This window comes from Salmo salar, chromosome ssa03 (genome assembly GCF_905237065.1).
Source record: "Salmo salar chromosome ssa03, Ssal_v3.1, whole genome shotgun sequence".
NCBI lineage: Eukaryota > Metazoa > Chordata > Actinopteri > Salmoniformes > Salmonidae > Salmo > Salmo salar.
Window position 1 is genome coordinate 82,775,556 of NC_059444.1, and position 22,485 is coordinate 82,798,040.

Sequence of the window (22,485 nt, forward strand, 5' to 3'; positions counted from 1 at the left end):
AGGTGGTTGTGTGTGAGGGGGGCTAAACGCTGTTGGTTCAGTGCAGGCCACATTCCTCAGTTGATTTAGCAGGCTTTAAGATGGGGAGGAATGTGTCAAGGCTTCAGCTTTACTCCACACAGCAGAGTGGAAACTAACTGTGGGGAATCCTGACGTCCCGCTATACACTGACGGATGACCGACACCTAGCTTAGAGAGAGGAGGAGAGAGAGGAAGGCGGGTAGGAGAATGAGGGAAAGAGGTCGAGGAGTGGGAGGGGGTAAGGGAGGGAGAAAGAAAGAAAGAAAAAGAGGGATGGAGAGAGCAGAGTGAGAGCCATAAAAAGCAGAAGAGAACAAGGCCTAATCAAGAAATAAGAGGATGCAGGACATGCCCACAGGGTAAGAGATGGGAAGGAATGTGAGACCGACTATGATCTATATTTCATTGAAACATCAGTAGAGAACAAACACATTAATGGAAGAGCGACAGAAAGACTATTTCCAGTAAAACCAAGAACCGGTGAAACCAAGAACCGGTAAAACCAAGAACCGGTGAAACCAAGAACTGGTAAAACCAAGAACCGGTGAAACCAAGAACCGGTGAAACCAAGAACCGGTGAAACCAGTGGGACTAAAAACAACAAGATAACTAATGTAAAATATAAAGTCTGTAAAATGTTTCTAGGTTGAGAGCTTTAGTGAAACAGCACAGTTAAAAATATATGGCAAATACAAAGAAAGAAACCAGTGGAGTTCAGAAGCTTGTATTTATTTGCTGAAAAGGATGGAATGATATGATGAGAACCAATGAGAGTGTGGAATACAGAAAGATGCTGTTCTATAGGTCAGCTCCATTGGACATCATCTGCCATTGGTCAATTATTGTGCAACTTTGAATCGAGATAGAGATCACAATCTCCAATGACTTAGAAAGAGAGTAATATAACTTTGTCTATTTCTCTGGTTTAAACATTTAGAATAACATTTAAATCAACATCATCAAAACAATTGCTGTATTCACCAAAAGCCAAAAACTGTAAAGTGATGGAAAATGATTTCACCAATCAATTTAACACAGACCAAAATCAGCTGAAAAAGCATCCAGTGTAAGACATTTGTACTATGAATTTATAGTCCTGAGAGAGTGTGTGAGTGTGTGTGAGTGTGTTTGTGTGTGTGTGTATATCCACCTGTATGAGTGTATGTCAGAACGTGTGTGTTTGTGTGTGTACATGTGCGTGTGTGTCTGTTAGTGTGTGACCGTGTCTGTGCGTGTGTGTTATGTGTTTGAGAGAGTGTGTCTGTGTGTTAATCTAACAAACACTATTGCGCCTTTGGAACAATTTACAGATTCAGATTCAGATAAAACATCAGAATGGAGGTATCTTTACAAAATAAAACCCCCAATTTCAAAATAAAAGCCACAGTCCTTCACATGGCACATTTGCAGCATCCATCAATAAAACCCCTATTCAAAATATAACTTCTAACAAACACCCCATCGTCATTCGTACCAGCAACACAAGCACAGTTAAAAAGCATTGAGATCAATGAAACAGACAAGAATAAAAGTTGTTTTTACGTCTACCTCTAGTTTTTAGGTAACAAAGGCCTGTGTCATCAGGTAGTGGGTTGATTTGACGTAGAAATGGCAACCACGGACCAACGACCCTAAAGCAAAAAGGCAAAAAACTACAACTTGCGCGCAATAGACACCCAACTTCCTCCTTCGCTGTACGTAAACATGACTTCATTTCCTGAATTCATGACTTCCCTTCCTGAATTACCCCACCCCTCCCCTGTTATAGTTTACCTCATAAAATACATACAAGTGCAATCTACCTCCATTCATTGCATTCTCCAAGCATGTATCATATACAGTAAACATATGACTCCTGTAACATATGACCCATTTAAAGTACATCCACACTATCTGTCCGTCCTCGCCCCATTCATCCCACATGTTTCATTGTTCATTTAAATAAAGCTACAGAGACAGTACAGGTCAAGTCAAAGTGAACAACAAGAAGAAGATCAGAATTAGAAGAACAGAGCCAAATGAAAAAAAGGCAGGAAGATGCAAGCGCCCTGTCATCGGAATCCCCCTGTCCCACCCATCCGCACCTTTCCCTCCCCATTTGGCCCCCATGAGGCCACTGGTGGCCCCTCACACGGTGAGAGAGATGAAGCTGTTGTATCTCTGGATGTTCCTCTTTAGGATCTCCGAGCAGGGCCCCAGGACCCGTTCGAAGCGGGGCCGGTCCAGCTTCACACACTTCAGGGGTCCCCGGGCCACCACTGTGGCCGCCCGCGGCCTGTTCAGCAGCAGGGCGATCTCACCTGGAGGACAAGGTGTGGTCAGAGGTCAGGGGTCATTCTGTTGACTTTCATGACGGTCATTATTAATGATGATGATGACATATACAGTGAGGGGGAAAAGTATTTGATCCCCTGCTGATTTCGTACGTTTGCCCACTGACAAAGAAATGATCAGTCTATAATTTTAATGGTAGGTTTATTTGAACAGTGAGAGACAGAATAACAACAACAAAATCCAGAAAAACGCATGTCAAAATGTTATAAATTGATTTGCATTTTAATGAAGGAAATAAGTATTTGACCCCTTCTCAATCAGAAAGGTTTCTGGCTCCCAGGTGTCTTTATACAGGTAACGAGCTGAGATTAGGAGCACACTCTTAAAGGGAGTGCTCCTAATCTCAGTTTGTTACCTGTATAAAAGACACCTGTCCACAGAAGCAATCAATCAATCAGATTCCAAACTCTCCACCATGGCCAAGACCAAAGAGCTCTCCAAGGATGTCAGGGACAAGATTGTAGACCTACACAAGGCTGGAATGGGCTACAAGACCATCGCCAAGCAGCTTGGTGAGAAGGTGGCAACAGTTGGTGCAATTATTCGCAAATGGAAGAAACACAAAAGAACTGTCAATCTCCCTCGGCCTGGGGCTCCATGCAAGATCTCACCTCGTGGAGTTGCAATGATCATGAGAACGGTGAGGAATCAGCCCAGAACTACACGGGAGCATCTTGTCAATGATCTCAAGGCAGCTGGGACCATAGTCACCAAGAAAACAATTGGTAACACACTACGCCGTGAAGGACTGAAATCCTGCAGCGCCCGCAAGGTCCCCCTGCTCAAGAAAGCACATATACATGCCCGTCTGAAGTTTGCCAATGAACATCTGAATGATTCAGAGGACAACTGGGTGAAAGTGTTGTGGTCAGATGAGACCAAAATGGAGCTCTTTGGCATCAACTCAACTCGCCGTGTTTGGAGGAGGAGGAATGCTGCCTATGACCCCAAGAACACCATCTCCACCGTCAAACATGGAGGTGGAAACATTATGCTTTGGGGGTGTTTTTCTGCTAAGGGGACAGGACAACTTCACTGCATCAAAGGGACGATGGACGGGGCCATGTACCGTCAAATCTTGGGTGAGAACCTCCTTCCCTCAGCCAGGGCATTGAAAATGGGTCGTGGATGGGTATTCCAGCATGACAATGACCCAAAACACATGGCCAAGGCAACAAAGGAGTGGCTCAAGAAGAAGCACATTAAGGTCCTGGAGTGGCCTAGCCAGTCTCCAGGCCTTAATCCCATAGAAAATCTGTGGAGGGAGCTGAAGGTTCGAGTTGCCAAACGTCAGCCTCAAAACCTTAATGACTTGGAGAAGATCTGCCAAGAGGTGTGGGACAAAATCCCTCCTGAGATGTGTGCAAACCTGGTGGCCAACTACAAGAAACGTCTGACCTCTGTGATTGCCAACAAGGGTTTTGCCACCAAATACTAAGTCATGTTTTGCAGAGGGGTCAAATACTCATTTCCCTCATTAAAATGCAAATCATTTTATAACATTTATGACATGCGTTTTTCTGGATTTTTTTGTTGTTATTCTGTCTCTCACTCTTCAAATAAACCTGCCATTAAAATTATAGACTGATCATTTCTTTGTCAGTGGGCAAACGTACAAAATCAGCAGGGGATCAAATACTTTTTTTCCCTCACTGTAATGTTGGGGTCCCTATAAGGTTGTGTCCTTTCAGGTCCTTGTGTTTTATTCAGATCCTGGTGTGTGTTGAACAGGTTTCTAACAGTTCCTGGTGTGTGTTGAACAGGTTCCTAACAGTTCCTGGTGTGTGTTGAACAGGTTTCTAACAGTTCCTGGTGTGTGTTGAACAGGTTCCTAACAGTTCCTGGTGTGTGTTGAACAGGTTCCTAACAGTTCCTGGTGTGTGTTGAACAGGTTCCTAACAGTTCCTGGTGTGTGTTGAACAGGTTCCTAACAGTTCCTGGTGTGTGTTGAACAGGTTCCTAACAGTTCCTGGTGTGTGTTGAACAGGTTCCTAACAGTTTCTGGTGTGTGTTGAACAGGTTCCTAACAGTTTCTGGTGTGTGTTGAACAGGTTCCTAACAGTTCCTGGTGTGTGTTGAACAGGTTCCTAACAGTTCCTGGTGTGTGTTGAACAGGTTCCTAACAGTTTCTGGTGTGTGTTGAACAGGTTCCTAACAGTTCCTGGTGTGTGTTGAACAGGTTCCTAACAGTTCCTGGTGTGTGTTGAACAGGTTCCTAACAGTTCCTTGTCTGTGTTGAACAGGTTCCTAACAGTTCCTGGTGTGTGTTGAACAGGTTCCTAACAGTTCCTTGTCTGTGTTGAACAGGTTCCTAAAAGTTCCTTGTCTGTGTTGAACAGGTTCCTAACAGTTCCTTGTCTGTGTTGAACAGGTTCCTAACAGTTTCTGGTGTGTGTTGAACAGGTTCCTAACAGTTCCTGGTGTGTGTTGAACAGGTTCCTAACAGTTCCTGGTGTGTGTTGAACAGGTTCCTAACAGTTCCTGGTGTGTGTTGAACAGGTTCCTAACAGTTTCTGGTGTGTGTTGAACAGGTTCCTAACAGTTCCTGGTGTGTGTTGAACAGGTTCCTAACAGTTCCTGGTGTGTGTTGAACAGGTTCCTAACAGTTCCTTGTCTGTGTTGAACAGGTTCCTAACAGTTCCTGGTGTGTGTTGAACAGGTTCCTAACAGTTCCTTGTCTGTGTTGAACAGGTTCCTAACAGTTCCTTGTCTGTGTTGAACAGGTTCCTAACAGTTCCTTGTCTGTGTTGAACAGGTTCCTAACAGTTCCTTGTCTGTGTTGAACAGGGTCCGTAATGAGAGAGAAGGGTCCGTAATGTAGCATTAGCCTAAGAATGTGTGTGTGGGTGTGTGTGTGTGTGTAACGTTATCCACTCACCAAAGTAGTCTGATGGCCCCAGACGACCAACCTCGACGTACTCCTCATTGTCAGACCTACGCTGGAGAACAGAGGCTGTACCCTAGAGAGAGAGAGAGAGAGAGAGAGAATTTAAAATCTAATTTATGCACATAAAGCATTCTGCAGACCCCATGTACAGACCCGATGAAAGAGAGAAGAGGAAGGGAAAGAGACAGAGAGAGGGGAATAAAGAAAGAGAGAGACAGACAGCAGAAGGATGAAAAGGGGAAGGGAGAGAGGAGGGATGAGGAAAAGAGAAAATAGGCGTTATTTCGCTGAGGCTGAAAATCATCAGTGGGATTAGCCTGAGAGAGAGAGAGACATTCTTTCCTTTACAACCCTGTAGGTGTACAGGATTTAGACCACTCTGATGTGGGACAACTGCTGACAGACAGACAGACAGACAGACAGACAGACAGACAGACAGACAGACAGACAGACAGACAGACAGACAGACAGACAGACAGACAGACAGACAGACAGACCAACTGATAACTGACCAGAGAGACAGACCAACTGACCAGAGCGACAGACCAACTGACAACTGACCAGAGAGACAGACCAACTGACAACTGACCAGAGAGACAGACCAACTGACCAGAGAGACAGACCAACTGACAACTGACCAGAGAGACAGACCAACTGACCAGAGAGACAGACCAACTGACAACTGACCAGAGAGACAGAACAACTGACAACTGACCAGAGAGACAGACCAACTGACCAGAGTGACAGACCAACTGACCAGAGAGACAGACCAACTGACAACTGACCAGAGTGACAGACCAACTGACCAGAGAGACAGACCAACTGACAACTGACCAGAGAGACAGACCAACTGACCAGAGAGACATACCAACTGACAACTGACCAGAGAGACAGACCAACTGACAACTGACCAGAGAGACAGACCAACTGACCAGAGAGACATACCAACTGACAACTGACCAGAGAGACAGACCAACTGACAACTGACCAGAGAGACAGACCAACTGACCAGAGAGACAGACCAACTGACCAGAGAGACAGACCAACTGACCAGAGAGACAGACCAACTGACCAGAGAGACAGACCAACTGACCAGAGAGACAGACCAACAAAGCATCAGAAAGAAAAATAAAGATACAGACAGACAGACAGAAAGAGAGACAGAAGATAGATTGTACAGACAGACACGCACACACACACACACACACAAAGTCAGACAGAGAAACATACTTAGACTTAGTTGATGTTAATTTCCCTGACTCCTGGAGAAGTGTTCCTAAACTAAACCAGTGGTGCTGTTGTTGCTGATTCCACTGGTCTGAGTCTACAATCCCCTTTACATCACCATTAATTTACTCTCACAGTCATTACTGAGAGCATGGAAACGTGTGCACACCACACAAATGAATGCACGCACCGAAACACACACACACACAGGCAAGCAAACACACACTATCCAAGAGCTTTCCATCACTGCAGTCCCAAGCTGCTGGCACACAACCCAAGACAGAGCAATTACATGCACACAAAGACGCAGGTCTCACGCACGCACGCACACACACACACCCAGATAGACAGACACACACACACACCCAGAGAGACAGACAGACACACACACACACACACACACAGACAGACAGACAGACAGACAGACAGACAGACAGACAGACAGACAGACAGACAGACAGACAGACAGACAGACAGACAGACAGACAGACAGACAGACAGACAGACAGACAGACAGACAGACAGACAGACACACACACACACACACACACACACACACACACACACATTCCCAGGAAAACAAGGCGAGGAGTCCTCCACAAACAGCTGATGTCTGCTGGACAGATTGACTGAACTCTGTGACCGACCAGAGTGTGTGTGTGTGTGTGTGTGTGTGTGTGTGTGTGTGTGTGTGTGTGTGTGTGTCGGGCGTCACTCCCAAATAGCACAATAGAGAAAAAAATTGTTGAATGATTTATCAAGCAATCCGTACAGCAGCCCAAAGAACGGTTAACGTCAACTCTCGCAGCTGTTGACAAACGGTTTGAGTGTGTGTGTGTGTGTGTGTATGTGCGACTGTGTTTGAGCGAGTGCGTGCTTGCTAAGGTCATATATAAGAAGAGGCCTACCGAATATACACTGAGTATGCATACTGCCATGTGTGTACATGTGTATGTACAGTTGAAGTCGGAAGTTTACATACACTTAGGTTGGAGTCATTAAAACTCGTTTTTCAACCACTCCACAAATTTCTTGTTAACAAACTATAATTTTGGCAAGTTGGTTAGGACATCTACTGTGTGCATGACACAAGTTATTTTTCCAACAATTGTTTACAGACAGATTATTTCACTTATAATCCACTGTATCACAATTCCAGTGGGTCAGAAGTTTACATACACTAAGTTGACTGTGACTTTAAACAGCTTGATTTCATGGCTTTAGAAGCTTCTGATAGGCTAATTGACATCATTTGAGTCAATTGGAGGTGTACCTGTGGATGTACTTCAAGGCCTACCTTCAAACTCAGTGCCTCTTTGCTTGACATCATGGGAAAATCAAAAGAAGACCTCAGAAAAATAATTGTAGACATCCACAAGTCTGGTTCATCCTTGGGAGCAATTTCGCCTGAAGGTACCACGTTCATCTGTACAAACAATAGTACGCAAGTATAAACACCATGGGACCATGCAGCAGTCATACCACTCAGGGAGGAGACGCGTTCTGTCTCCTAGAGATGAACGTACTTTAGTGCGAAAAGTGCAAATCAATCTCAGAACAACAGCAAAGGACCTTGTGAAGATGCTGGAGGACACAGGTACAAAAGTATCTATATCCACAGTAAAACAAGTCCCATATCGACATAACCTGAAAGGCCGCTCAGCAAGGAAGAAGCCACTGCTCCAAAACCGCCATCAAAAAGCCAGTCTACGGTTTGCAACTGCACATGGGGACAAAGATCGTACTTTTTTGAGAAATGCCCTCTGGTCTGATGAAACAAAAATAGAACTGTTTGGCCATAATGACCATCGTTATGTTTGGAGGAAAAAGGGGGAGGCACCCCTGTCCTTCCCGACCGTGAAGGACAGGGGTGGCAGCATCATGTTGTGGGGGTGCTTTGCTGCAGGAGGGACTGGTGCACTTCACAAAATAGATGGCATAATGAGGGAGGAAAATTATGTGGATATATTGAAGCAACATCTCAAGACATCAGTCAGGAAGTTAAAGCTTGGTCGCAAATGGGTCTTTCAAATGGACAATGACCCCAAGCATACTTCCAAAGTTGTGGCAAAATGGCTTAAGGACAACAAAGTCAAGGTATTGGAGTGGCCATCACAAAGCCCTGACCTCAATCCTACAGAAAATGTGTGCCCAGAACTGAAAAAGTGTGTGTGAGCAAGGAGGCCTACAAACCTGACTCAGTTACACCAGCTCTGTCAGGAGGAATGGGCCAAAATTCACCCAACTTATTGTGGGAAGCTTGGGGAAGGCTACCCGAAACATTTGACCCAAGTTAAACAATTTAAAGGCAATGCTACCAAATACTAATTGAGTGTATGTAAACTTCTGACCCACTGGGAATGTGATGAAAGAAATAAAAGCTTAAATAAATCATTCTCTCTACTATTATTCTGACATTTCACATTCTTAAAATAAAGTGGTGATCCTAACTGACCTAAAACAGGGAATTTTTACTAGGATTAAATGTCAGGAATTGTGAAAAACTGAGTTTAAATGTATTCGGCTAAGGTGTATGTAAACTTCTGACTTCAACTGTAGCTGTATTTGCATGCAAATACAGTTGAAGTCAGAAGTTTACATACACCTTAGCCAAATACATTTAAACTCAGTTTTTCACAATTCCTGACATTTAATCCTAGTAAAAATTCCCTATTCACAAAGTTGTAATGACTCCAACCTAAGTGTATGTAAACTTCCCACTTCAGCTGTACATGTTGATAAGAGGGAATGTACTGTATGTGTGGCTTCACGACTGCATTCTGTGTTTGACAGGGCATTAGTCTGTACTTCCTCCTCAAGTTCAAGTTCCTATAAGGGCATGAATATTACAGTAGGTGTCTGTGTGTTTAATGTCCTGAATTAACATTTACATTGTGGGGCCTAACTGCTAGCTAGCTGAGAATAGCAGCTCGGTGCTTTAGTCCTTTTATTCTATCGTCATAGTCCACTGTAGAGGTCTTGACTGGTCCACCCCAACCCGAATACCTGAGACCCGAGAAGACCTCTAGTCCACTGTAGAGGTCTTGACTGGTCCACCCCAACCTGAATACCTGAGACCCGAGAAGACCTTTAGTCCACTGTAGAGGTCTTGACTGGTCCACCCCAACCTGAATACCTGAGACCCGAGAAGACCTCTAGTCCACTGTAGCGGTCTTGACTGGTCCACCCCAACCCGAATACCTGAGACCTGAGAAGACCTCTAGTCCACTGTAGAGGTCTTGACTGGTCCACCCCAACCTGAATACCTGAGACCCGAGAAGACCTCTAGTCCAGTGTAGAGGTCTTGACTGGTCCACCCCAACCTGAATACCTGACACCCGAGAAGACCTCTAGTCCACTGTAGAGGTCTTGACTGGTCCACCCCAACCTGAATACCTGAGACCCGAGAAGACCTCTAGTCCACTGTAGAGGTCTTGACTGGTCCACCCCAACCTGAATACCTGACACCCGAGAAGACCTCTAGTCCACTGTAGAGGTCTTGACTGGTTCAACCCCAACCTGAATACCTGAGACCCGAGAAGACCTCTAGTCCACTGTAGAGGTCTTGACTGGTCCACCCCAACCTGAATACCTGAGACCCGAGAAGACCTCTAGTCCACTGCCACTGGAGAGGCATGTAATGCCTGCTTGTTTGATGCCAGACACATTTCCATAAGGGAAGAAAATAAACTAAGCAACACTAAATACATGTATGGAATAGCAACGATAGTTGATTTAGTCGTTGACTAAAAGCACACACATATCTGGGAACCAGGCTAGGCCTGAATTAGCCTGAGTTAGTCAGACTGCATCACACTCCGTTTCATGTTTGTTGTTGAATGATTTCCAGGCTAGTTCTGGGTAGTCCGTGCACCCTGAAGGGATTTACCAGCTAGCAGTAAGTGACTGTAGTGCACTGCATGGCTTCATCCCAAATGGCACCCAGTTCCCTTTATAGTGCACTCCTTTTGATCATGGCCCATGAGCTCTGGTGAAAAGTGGTGCTGTATGAAGAGAATGGGGTGCACTTTGGGACACAGCCCATGTCTTCAGCCATGTTTAAGTTTAAACGGACCTGATAGTGCCAGAACTCTGCCTCTCTCTAAGTCTAATCCTTAGCTCTCTGCTCTGCTCAGCTTTTCCTTGGCTCACACTTCTAATAAGAACTAATAATACCCAATAGGAATATAATGAGTCTCAATGAGAGATCCCATCAGACCAAACCATTTAGCACTAATACAAAGGTGTGCTTGTGAGAATATGGAGAATATGGAATATGAGTGTGTGTTTACGCATGTGTGTGTGTGTGTGTGTCTGTGTGTGAGTGTGAGTGTGTGTGTGTGTGCGCATGTATGAGTGTGTGTGTGTGTGTGTGATAACAAAGAAAAATGTGTATAGAGTCCAATGGACTTCTGAGCTGTGGTCGACCTACACTGGGTTACAACTGAACCAACAAAAACACACGTACCATGTTGTTGGTGGTAGTCTGGTAGTGTGGTAGTCTGGTAGTGTGGTATTGTGGTATTGTGGTAGTCTGGTAGTGTGGTAGTCTGGTAGTGTGGTATTGTGGTATTGTGGTATTGTGGTAGTCTGGTAGTGTGGTAGTCTGGTAGTGTGGTAGTCTGGTAGTGTGGTAGTCTGGTAGTCTGGTAGTGTGGTAGTGTGGTAGTCTGGTAGTCTGGTAGTCTGGTAGTGTGGTAGTCTGGTAGTGTGGTAGTCTGGTAGCGCGGTAGTCTGGTAGCGTGGTAGTATAGTAGTCTGATAGTGTGGTAGTCTGGTAGTGTGGTAGTCTGGTAGTGTGGTAGTCTGGTAGTGTGGTAGTATGGTAGTCTGGTAGCGTGGTAGTATGGTAGTCTGGTAGCGTGGTAGCGTGGTAGTATGGTAGTCTGGTAGCGTGGTAGCATGGTAGTATGGTAGTATGGTAGTCTGGTAGTGTGGTAGTATGGTAGGGGGTTCCCTGTATATGGGGCCAACATGTGGCTGTGGTGCTCTGAAGCTAAGCTGGGGCTCAGAGAGAGACAGACAGCGAGACAGACAGACAGACCTACATGTTCTGTGCGAAAGGCAGAGGCCTGAGCCTAAGAGCATAGGAGAGTAGTGGGGGACACCAACACACGCATTCACACACTGACTCTCATTCACAAACACATGCATGTTATGTTCTTCTATCTTCATGGGGACCAAGTCATTGATTCCCATCCCAAATCCTATTAACCCTAACCCTAAACTTAAACTTAACCCTTAACCTAACCATAACCCCTAACCCTATCCTTAATTTTAACCCTAACACTAAATGTAACCCTAACCCTAAAATAGCATTTTTCCTTGTTTTACAATCCAGATTAAGTGGAAGCCAACAGCGATGGGCCCAGGGCCAGAGGACCCCTCTATTCCCACCCTTCTTTCCCCTCCTTTTCCCACTCCTCCTCCTCTTCCCTCCTGCCGTCTCAGACACATGGGGTGCCAGCCTGACGGAGCCAAGAGCCAAGAGGAGGAGAGGAGTGGAAGAGGAGGATAAGTTGAGAGGATAAGGGTGAGAAGAAGAGAGAGGAGGAAGAGAGGAGAGGAAGGGAAGAGGAGGATAAGTTGAGAGGATAAGGATGAGAAGAAGAGAGAGGAGGAAGAGAGGAGAGGAGAGGAGAGGAGAGTATAGGAGAGGAGAGGAGAGGAGAGGAGAGGAGAGGAGAGGAGAGGAGAGGAGAGGAGAGGAGAGGAGAGGAGAGGAGAGGAGAGGAGAGGAGAGGAGAGGGGGGCATTAGAGGATTAAGATCCCAAATGCTAAAGGAGACCAAATTGTAAGAGAGTTCTATGAGAGAGAACGAGAGAGTCTGAACACAGAGACAAACTGTAAAGAACAAGGACAGTTTTTACACACTGCTGAACAGGCCCATCCAGTATGCCCCAGAGACCACTATCTCATATATACCACCCCATGAGCTGAGCTCTCTAGATACAGTACAGTATTAACTATGAGCTGAGCTCCCTAGATACAGAACAGTATTAACCATGAGCTGAGCTCTCTAGATACAGTACAGTATTAACTATGAGCTGAGCTCTCTAGATACAGTACAGTATTAACTATGAGCTGAGCTCCCTAGATACAGTACAGTATTAACTATGAGCTGAGCTCTCTAGATACAGTACAGTATTAACTATGAGCTGAGCTCCCTAGATACAGTACAGTATTAACTATGAGCTGATCTCCCTAGATACAGTACAGTATTAACCATGAGCTGAGCTCTCTACAAACAGTACAGTATTAACCATGAGCTGAGCTCCCTAGATACAGTACAGTATTAACCATGAGCTGAGCTCCCTAGATACAGTACAGCATTACTCATGAGCTGAGCTCTCTAGATACAGTACAGCATTAACCATGAGCTGAGCTCTCTACAAACAGTACAGTATTAACCATGAGCTGAGCTCCCTAGATACAGTACAGCATTACTCATGAGCTGAGCTCTCTAGATACAGTACAGTATTAACCATGAGCTAAGCTCCCTAGATACAGTACAGTATAAACTATGAGCTGAGCTATCTAGATACAGTACAGTATTAAACATGAGCTGAGCTCCCTAGATACAGTACAGTATTAACTATGAGCTGAGCTCCCTAGATACAGTACAGTATTAACTATGAGCTGAGCTCTCTAGATACAGTACAGTATTAACTATGATCTGAGCTCCCTAGATACAGAACAGTATTAACAATGAACTGAGCTCTCTAGGTACAGTACAGTATTAACTATGAGCTGAGCTCCCTAGATACAGTACAGTATTAACTATGAGCTGAGCTCTCTAGATACAGTACAGTATTAACTATGAGCTGAGCTCCCTAGATACAGTACAGTATTAACTATGAGCTGAGCTCCCTAGATACAGTACAGTATTAACTATGAGCTGAGCTCTCTAGATACAGTACAGTATTAACTATGAGCTGAGCTCCCTAGATACAGTACAGTATTAACTATGAGCTGAGCTCCCTAGATATAGTACAGTATTAACTATGAGCTGAGCTCTCTAGATACAGAACAGTATTAACCATGAGCTGAGCTCTCTAGATATTACCCATGAGCTGAGCTCTCTAGATACAGTACAGTATTAACTATGAGCTGAGCTCTCTAGATACAGTACAGTATTAACTATGAGCTGAGCTCTCTAGATACAGTACAGTATTAACCATGAGCTGAGCTCTCTAGATACAGAACAGTATTAACCATGAGCTGAGCTCTCTAGATATTACCCATGAGCTGAGCTCTCTAGATACAGTACAGTATTAACCATGAGCTGAGCTCTCTAGATACAGTACAGTATTAACTATGAGCTGAGCTCCCTAGATACAGTACAGTATTAACTATGAGCTGAGCTCTCTAGATACAGTACAGTATTAACTATGAGCTGAGCTCTCTAGATACAGTACAGTATTAACTATGAGCTGAGCTCTCTAGATACAGTACAGTATTAACTATGAGCTGAGCTCTCTAGATACAGTACAGTATTAACCATGAGCTGAGCTCTCTAGATATTACCCATGAGCTGAGCTCTCTAGATACAGTACAGTATTAACCATGAGCTGAGCTCTCTAGATACAGTACAGTATTAACCATGAGCTGAGCTCTCTAGATACAGAACAGTATTAACCATGAGCTGAGCTCCTTAGATACAGAACAGTATTAACAATGAACTGAGCTCCCTAGATACAGTACAGTATTAACCATGAGCTGAGCTCTCTAGATACAGTACAGTATTAACTATGAGCTGAGCTCCCTAGATACAGTACAGTATTAACTATGATCTGAGCTCCCTAGATACAGAACAGTATTAACAATGAACTGAGCTCTCTAGATACAGTACAGTATTAACTATGAGCTGAGCTCCCTAGATACAGTACAGTATTAACTATGAGCTGAGCTCCCTAGATACAGAACAGTATTAACCATGAGCTGAGCTCTCTAGATACAGTACAGTATTAACTATGAGCTGAGCTCTCTAGATACAGTACGGTATTAACTATGAGCTGAGCTCCCTAGATACAGTACAGTATTAACTATGAGCTGAGCTCTCTAGATACAGTACAGTATTAACTATGAGCTGAGCTCCCTAGATACAGTACAGTATTAACTATGAGCTGATCTCCCTAGATACAGTACAGTATTAACCATGAGCTGAGCTCTCTACAAACAGTACAGTATTAACCATGAGCTGAGCTCCCTAGATACAGTACAGTATTAACCATGAGCTCAGCTCCCTAGATACAGTACAGCATTACTCATGAGCTGAGCTCTCTAGATACAGTACAGCATTAACCATGAGCTGAGCTCTCTACAAACAGTACAGTATTAACCATGAGCTGAGCTCCCTAGATACAGTACAGCATTACTCATGAGCTGAGCTCTCTAGATACAGTACAGTATTAACCATGAGCTAAGCTCCCTAGATACAGTACAGTATAAACTATGAGCTGAGCTATCTAGATACAGTACAGTATTAAACATGAGCTGAGCTCCCTAGATACACTACAGTATTAACTATGAGCTGAGCTCCCTAGATACAGTACAGTATTAACTATGAGCTGAGCTCCCTAGATACAGTACAGTTTTAACTATGAGCTGAGCTCCCTAGATACAGAACAGTATTAACCATGAGCTGAGCTCTCTAGATACAGTACAGTATTAACCATGAGCTGAGCTCTCTAGATACAGAACAGTATTAACCATGAGCTGAGCTCTCTAGATACAGTACAGTATTAACTATGAGCTGAGCTCTCTAGATACAGAACAGTATTAACTATGAGCTGAGCTCTCTAGATACAGTACAGTATTAACTATGAGCTGAGCTCTCTAGATACAGTACAGTATTAACCATGAGCTGAGCTCTCTAGATACAGAACAGTATTAACCATGAGCTAAGCTCCCTAGATACAGTACAGTATAAACTATGAGCTGAGCTCCCTAGATACAGTACAGTATTAACTATGAGCTGAGCTCTCTACAAACAGTACAGTATTAACCATGAGTTGAGCTCCCTAGATACAGTACAGCATTACTCATGAGCTGAGCTCTCTAGATACAGTACAGTATTAACCATGAGCTGAGCTCCCTAGATACAGTACAGTATTAACTATGAGCTGAGCTCTCTAGATACAGTACAGTATTAACCATGAGCTGAGCTCTCTAGATACAGTACAGTATTAACTATGAGCTGAGCTCTCTAGATACAGTACAGTATTAACTATGAGCTGAGCTCTCTAGATACAGTACAGTATTAACTATGAGCTGAGGTCCATAGATACAGTACAGTATTAACTATGAGCTGAGCTCTCTAGATACAGTACAGTATTAACTATGAGCTGAGCTCTCTAGATACAGTACAGTATTAACTATGAGCTGAGCTCTCTAGATACAGTACAGTATTAACCATGAGCTGAGCTCTGTAGATACAGTACAGTATTAACCATGAGCTGAGCTCTCTAGATACAGTACAGTATTAACTATGAGCTGAGCTCTCTAGATACAGTACAGTATTAACTATGAGCTGAGCTCTCTAGATACAGTACAGTATTAACTATGAGCTGAGCTCCCTAGATACAGTACAGTATTAACTATGAGCTGAGCTCTGTAGATACAGTACAGTATTAACTATGAGCTGAGCTCTCTAGATACAGTACAGTATTAACTATGAGCTGAGCTCCCTAGATACAGTACAGTATTAACTATGAGCTGAGCTCCCTAGATACAGTACAGTATTAACCATGAGCTGAGCTCCCTAGATACAGTACAGTATTAACTATGAGCTGAGCTCCCTAGATACAGTACAGTATTAACTATGAGCTGAGCTCCCTAGATACAGAACAGTATTAACTATGAGCTGAGCTCTCTAGATACAGTACAGTATTAACTATGAGCTGAGCTCCCTAGATACAGTACAGTATTAACTATGAGCTGAGCTCCCTAGATACAGTACAGTATTAACCATGAGCTGAGCTCCCTAGATACAGTACAGTATTAACTATGAGCTATGCTCCCTAGATACAGTACAGTATTAACTATGAGCTGAGCTCCCTAGATACAGTACAGTTTTAACTATGAGCTGAGCTCCCTAGATACAGAACAGTATTAACCATGAGCTGAGCTCTCTAGATACAGTACAGTATTAACCATGAGCTGAGCTCTCTAGATACAGAACAGTATTAACCATGAGCTGAGCTCTCTAGATACAGTACAGTATTAACTATGAGGTGAGCTCTCTAGATACAGAACAGTATTAACTATGAGCTGAGCTCTCTAGATACAGTACATTATTAACTATGAGCTGAGCTCTCTAGATAAAGTACAGTATTAACCATGAGCTGAGCTCTCTAGATACAGAACAGTATTAACCATGAGCTAAGCTCCCTAGATACAGTACAGTATTAACTATGAGCTGAGCTCCCTAGATACAGTACAGTATTAACCATGAGCTGAGCTCCCTAGATACAGTACAGTATTAACTATGAGCTATGCTCCCTAGATACAGTACAGTATTAACTATGAGCTGAGCTCCCTAGATACAGTACAGTATTAACCATGAGCTGAGCTCCCTAGATACAGTACAGTATTAACTATGAGCTATGCTCCCTAGATACAGTACAGTATTAACTATGAGCTGAGCTCCCTAGATACAGTACAGTTTTAACTATGAGCTGAGCTCCCTAGATACAGAACAGTATTAACCATGAGCTGAGCTCTCTAGATACAGTACAGTATTAACCATGAGCTGAGCTCTCTAGATACAGAACAGTATTAACCATGAGCTGAGCTCTCTAGATACAGTACAGTATTAACTATGAGCTGAGCTCTCTAGATACAGAACAGTATTAACTATGAGCTGAGCTCTCTAGATACAGTACAGTATTAACTATGAGCTGAGCTCTCTAGATAAAGTACAGTATTAACCATGAGCTGAGCTCTCTAGATACAGTACAGCATTACTCATGAGCTGAGCTCTCTAGATACAGTACAGTATTAACCATGAGCTGAGCTCCCTAGATACAGTACAGTATTAACTATGAGCTGAGCTCCCTAGATACAGAACAGTATTAACTATGAGCTGAGCTCTCTAGATACAGTACAGTATTAACTATGAGCTGAGCTCCCTAGATACAGTACAGTATTAACTATGAGCTGAGCTCCCTAGATACAGTACAGTATTAACCATGAGCTGAGCTCCCTAGATACAGTACAGTATTAACTATGAGCTATGCTCCCTAGATACAGTACAGTATTAACTATGAGCTGAGCTCCCTAGATACAGTACAGTTTTAACTATGAGCTGAGCTCCCTAGATACAGAACAGTATTAACCATGAGCTGAGCTCTCTAGATACAGTACAGTATTAACCATGAGCTGAGCTCTCTAGATACAGAACAGTATTAACCATGAGCTGAGCTCTCTAGATACAGTACAGTATTAACTATGAGCTGAGCTCTCTAGATACAGAACAGTATTAACTATGAGCTGAGCTCTCTAGATACAGTACAGTATTAACTATGAGCTGAGCTCTCTAGATAAAGTACAGTATTAACCATGAGCTGAGCTCTCTAGATACAGAACAGTATTAACCATGAGCTAAGCTCCCTAGATACAGTACAGTATAAACTATGAGCTGAGCTCCCTAGATACAGTACAGTATTAACTATGAGCTGAGCTCTCTACAAACAGTACAGTATTAACCATGAGTTGAGCTCCCTAGATACAGTACAGCATTACTCATGAGCTGAGCTCTCTAGATACAGTACAGTATTAACCATGAGCTGAGCTCCCTAGATACAGTACAGTATTAACTATGAGCTGAGCTTTCTAGATACAGTACAGTATTAACCATGAGCTGAGCTCTCTAGATACAGTACAGTATTAACTATGAGCTGAGCTCTCTAGATACAGTACAGTATTAACTATGAGCTGAGCTCTCTAGATACAGTACAGTATTAACTATGAGCTGAGCTCCATAGATACAGTACAGTATTAACTATGAGCTGAGCTCTCTAGATACAGTACAGTATTAACTATGAGCTGAGCTCTCTAGATACAGTACAGTATTAACTATGAGCTGAGCTCTCTAGATACAGTACAGTATTAACCATGAGCTGAGCTCTGTAGATACAGTACAGTATTAACCATGAGCTGAGCTCTCTAGATACAGTACAGTATTAACTATGAGCTGAGCTCTCTAGATACAGTACAGTATTAACTATGAGCTGAGCTCTCTAGATACAGTACAGTATTAACTATGAGCTGAGCTCCCTAGATACAGTACAGTATTAACTATGAGCTGAGCTCTCTAGATACAGTACAGTATTAACTATGAGCTGAGCTCTCTAGATACAGTACAGTATTAACTATGAGCTGAGCTCCCTAGATACAGTACAGTATTAACTATGAGCTGAGCTCCCTAGATACAGTACAGTATTAACCATGAGCTGAGCTCCCTAGATACAGTACAGTATTAACTATGAGCTGAGCTCCCTAGATACAGTACAGTATTAACTATGAGCTGAGCTCCCTAGATACAGAACAGTATTAACCATGAGCTGAGCTCTCTAGATACAGTACAGTATTAACTATGAGCTGAGCTCTCTAGATACAGTACAGTATTAACTATGAGCTGAGCTCCCTAGATACAGTACAGTATTAACTATGAGCTGATCTCCCTAGATACAGTACAGTATTAACCATGAGCTGAGCTCTCTACAAACAGTACAGTATTAACCATGAGCTGAGCTCCCTAGATACAGTACAGTATTAACCATGAGCTGAGCTCCCTAGATACAGTACAGCATTACTCATGAGCTGAGCTCTCTAGATACAGTACAGCATTAACCATGAGCTGAGCTCTCTACAAACAGTACAGTATTAACCATGAGCTGAGCTCCCTAGATACAGTACAGCATTACTCATGAGCTGAGCTCTCTAGATACAGTACAGTATTAACCATGAGCTAAGCTCCCTAGATACAGTACAGTATAAACTATGAGCTGAGCTATCTAGATACAGTACAGTATTAAACATGAGCTGAGCTCCCTAGATACAGTACAGTATTAACTATGAGCTGAGCTCCCTAGATACAGTACAGTATTAACTATGAGCTGAGCTCTCTAGATACAGTACAGTATTAACTATGATCTGAGCTCCCTAGATACAGAACAGTATTAACAATGAACTGAGCTCTCTAGGTACAGTACAGTATTAACTATGAGCTGAGCTCCCTAGATACAGTACAGTATTAACTATGAGCTGAGCTCTCTAGATACAGTACAGTATTAACTATGAGCTGAGCTCTCTAGATACAGTACAGTATTAACTATGAGCTGAGCTCCCTAGATACAGTACAGTATTAACTATGAGCTGAGCTCTCTAGATACAGTACAGTATTAACTATGAGCTGAGCTCCCTAGATACAGTACAGTATTAACTATGAGCTGAGCTCCCTAGATATAGTACAGTATTAACTATGAGCTGAGCTCTCTAGATACAGTACAGTATTAACCATGAGCTGAGCTCTCTAGATACAGAACAGTATTAACCATGAGCTGAGCTCTCTAGATATTACCCATGAGCTGAGCTCTCTAGATACAGTACAGTATTAACTATGAGCTGAGCTCTCTAGATACAGTACAGTATTAACTATGAGCTGAGCTCTCTAGATACAGTACAGTATTAACCATGAGCTGAGCTCTCTAGATACAGAACAGTATTAACCATGAGCTGAGCTCTCTAGATATTACCCATGAGCTGAGCTCTCTAGATACAGTACAGTATTAACCATGAGCTGAGCTCTCTAGATACAGTACAGTATTAACTATGAGCTGAGCTCCCTAGATACAGTACAGTATTAACTATGAGCTGAGCTCTCTAGATACAGTACAGTATTAACTATGAGCTGAGCTCTCTAGATACAGTACAGTATTAACTATGAGCTGAGCTCTCTAGATACAGTACAGTATTAACTATGAGCTGAGCTCTCTAGATACAGTACAGTATTAACCATGAGCTGAGCTCTCTAGATATTACCCATGAGCTGAGCTCTCTAGATACAGTACAGTATTAACCATGAGCTGAGCTCTCTAGATACAGTACAGTATTAACCATGAGCTGAGCTCTCTAGATACAGTACAGTATTAACCATGAGCTGAGCTCCTTAGATACAGAACAGTATTAACAATGAACTGAGCTCCCTAGATACAGTACAGTATTAACCATGAGCTGAGCTCTCTAGATACAGTACAGTATTAACTATGAGCTGAGCTCCCTAGATACAGTACAGTATTAACTATGATCTGAGCTCCCTAGATACAGAACAGTATTAACAATGAACTGAGCTCTCTAGATACAGTACAGTATTAACTATGAGCTGAGCTCCCTAGATACAGTACAGTATTAACTATGAGCTGAGCTCCCTAGATACAGAACAGTATTAACCATGAGCTGAGCTCTCTAGATACAGTACAGTATTAACTATGAGCTGAGCTCTCTAGATACAGTACGGTATTAACTATGAGCTGAGCTCCCTAGATACAGTACAGTATTAACTATGAGCTGAGCTCTCTAGATACAGTACAGTATTAACTATGAGCTGAGCTCCCTAGATACAGTACAGTATTAACTATGAGCTGATCTCCCTAGATACAGTACAGTATTAACCATGAGCTGAGCTCTCTACAAACAGTACAGTATTAACCATGAGCTGAGCTCCCTAGATACAGTACAGTATTAACCATGAGCTCAGCTCCCTAGATACAGTACAGCATTACTCATGAGCTGAGCTCTCTAGATACAGTACAGCATTAACCATGAGCTGAGCTCTCTACAAACAGTACAGTATTAACCATGAGCTGAGCTCCCTAGATACAGTACAGCATTACTCATGAGCTGAGCTCTCTAGATACAGTACAGTATTAACCATGAGCTAAGCTCCCTAGATACAGTACAGTATAAACTATGAGCTGAGCTATCTAGATACAGTACAGTATTAACCATGAGCTGAGCTCTCTAGATACAGAACAGTATTAACCATGAGCTGAGCTCTCTAGATACAGAACAGTATTAACCATGAGCTGAGCTCTCTAGATATTACCCATGAGCTGAGCTCTCTAGATACAGTACAGTATTAACTATGAGCTGAGCTCTCTAGATACAGTACAGTATTAACTATGAGCTGAGCTCTCTAGATACAGTACAGTATTAACCATGAGCTGAGCTCTCTAGATACAGAACAGTATTAACCATGAGCTGAGCTCTCTAGATATTACCCATGAGCTGAGCTCTCTAGATACAGTACAGTATTAACCATGAGCTGAGCTCTCTAGATACAGTACAGTATTAACTATGAGCTGAGCTCCCTAGATACAGTACAGTATTAACTATGAGCTGAGCTCTCTAGATACAGTACAGTATTAACTATGAGCTGAGCTCTCTAGATACAGTACAGTATTAACTATGAGCTGAGCTCTCTAGATACAGTACAGTATTAACTATGAGCTGAGCTCTCTAGATACAGTACAGTATTAACCATGAGCTGAGCTCTCTAGAAGATATTACCCATGAGCTGAGCTCTCTAGATACAGTACAGTATTAACCATGAGCTGAGCTCTCTAGATACAGTACAGTATTAACCATGAGCTGAGCTCTCTAGATACAGTACAGTATTAACCATGAGCTGAGCTCCTTAGATACAGAACAGTATTAACAATGAACTGAGCTCCCTAGATACAGTACAGTATTAACCATGAGCTGAGCTCTCTAGATACAGTACAGTATTAACTATGAGCTGAGCTCCCTAGATACAGTACAGTATTAACTATGATCTGAGCTCCCTAGATACAGAACAGTATTAACAATGAACTGAGCTCTCTAGATACAGTACAGTATTAACTATGAGCTGAGCTCCCTAGATACAGTACAGTATTAACTATGAGCTGAGCTCCCTAGATACAGAACAGTATTAACCATGAGCTGAGCTCTCTAGATACAGTACAGTATT

General features: G+C 42.9%; 1 protein-coding gene across 2 annotated transcripts in view; it reads right to left on the reverse strand.

The window, feature by feature from the left end:
* Positions 1-729: 729 nt before the first annotated feature.
* Positions 730-22,485, reverse strand: part of LOC106606482 (cAMP-dependent protein kinase type I-beta regulatory subunit) — a 248,907-nt gene continuing 227,151 nt past the window's right edge. For both annotated transcript variants that reach the window (XM_045715631.1, XM_045715632.1), the window contains 2 exons: positions 5,234-5,315; positions 730-2,321 (listed from right to left, as the gene is read on the reverse strand). In XM_045715631.1, coding sequence (XP_045571587.1) covers positions 2,149-2,321; positions 5,234-5,315 — 255 coding nt within the window. In that variant the 3' untranslated portion in view covers positions 730-2,148. The remainder of the gene's footprint in view (positions 2,322-5,233; positions 5,316-22,485) is intronic.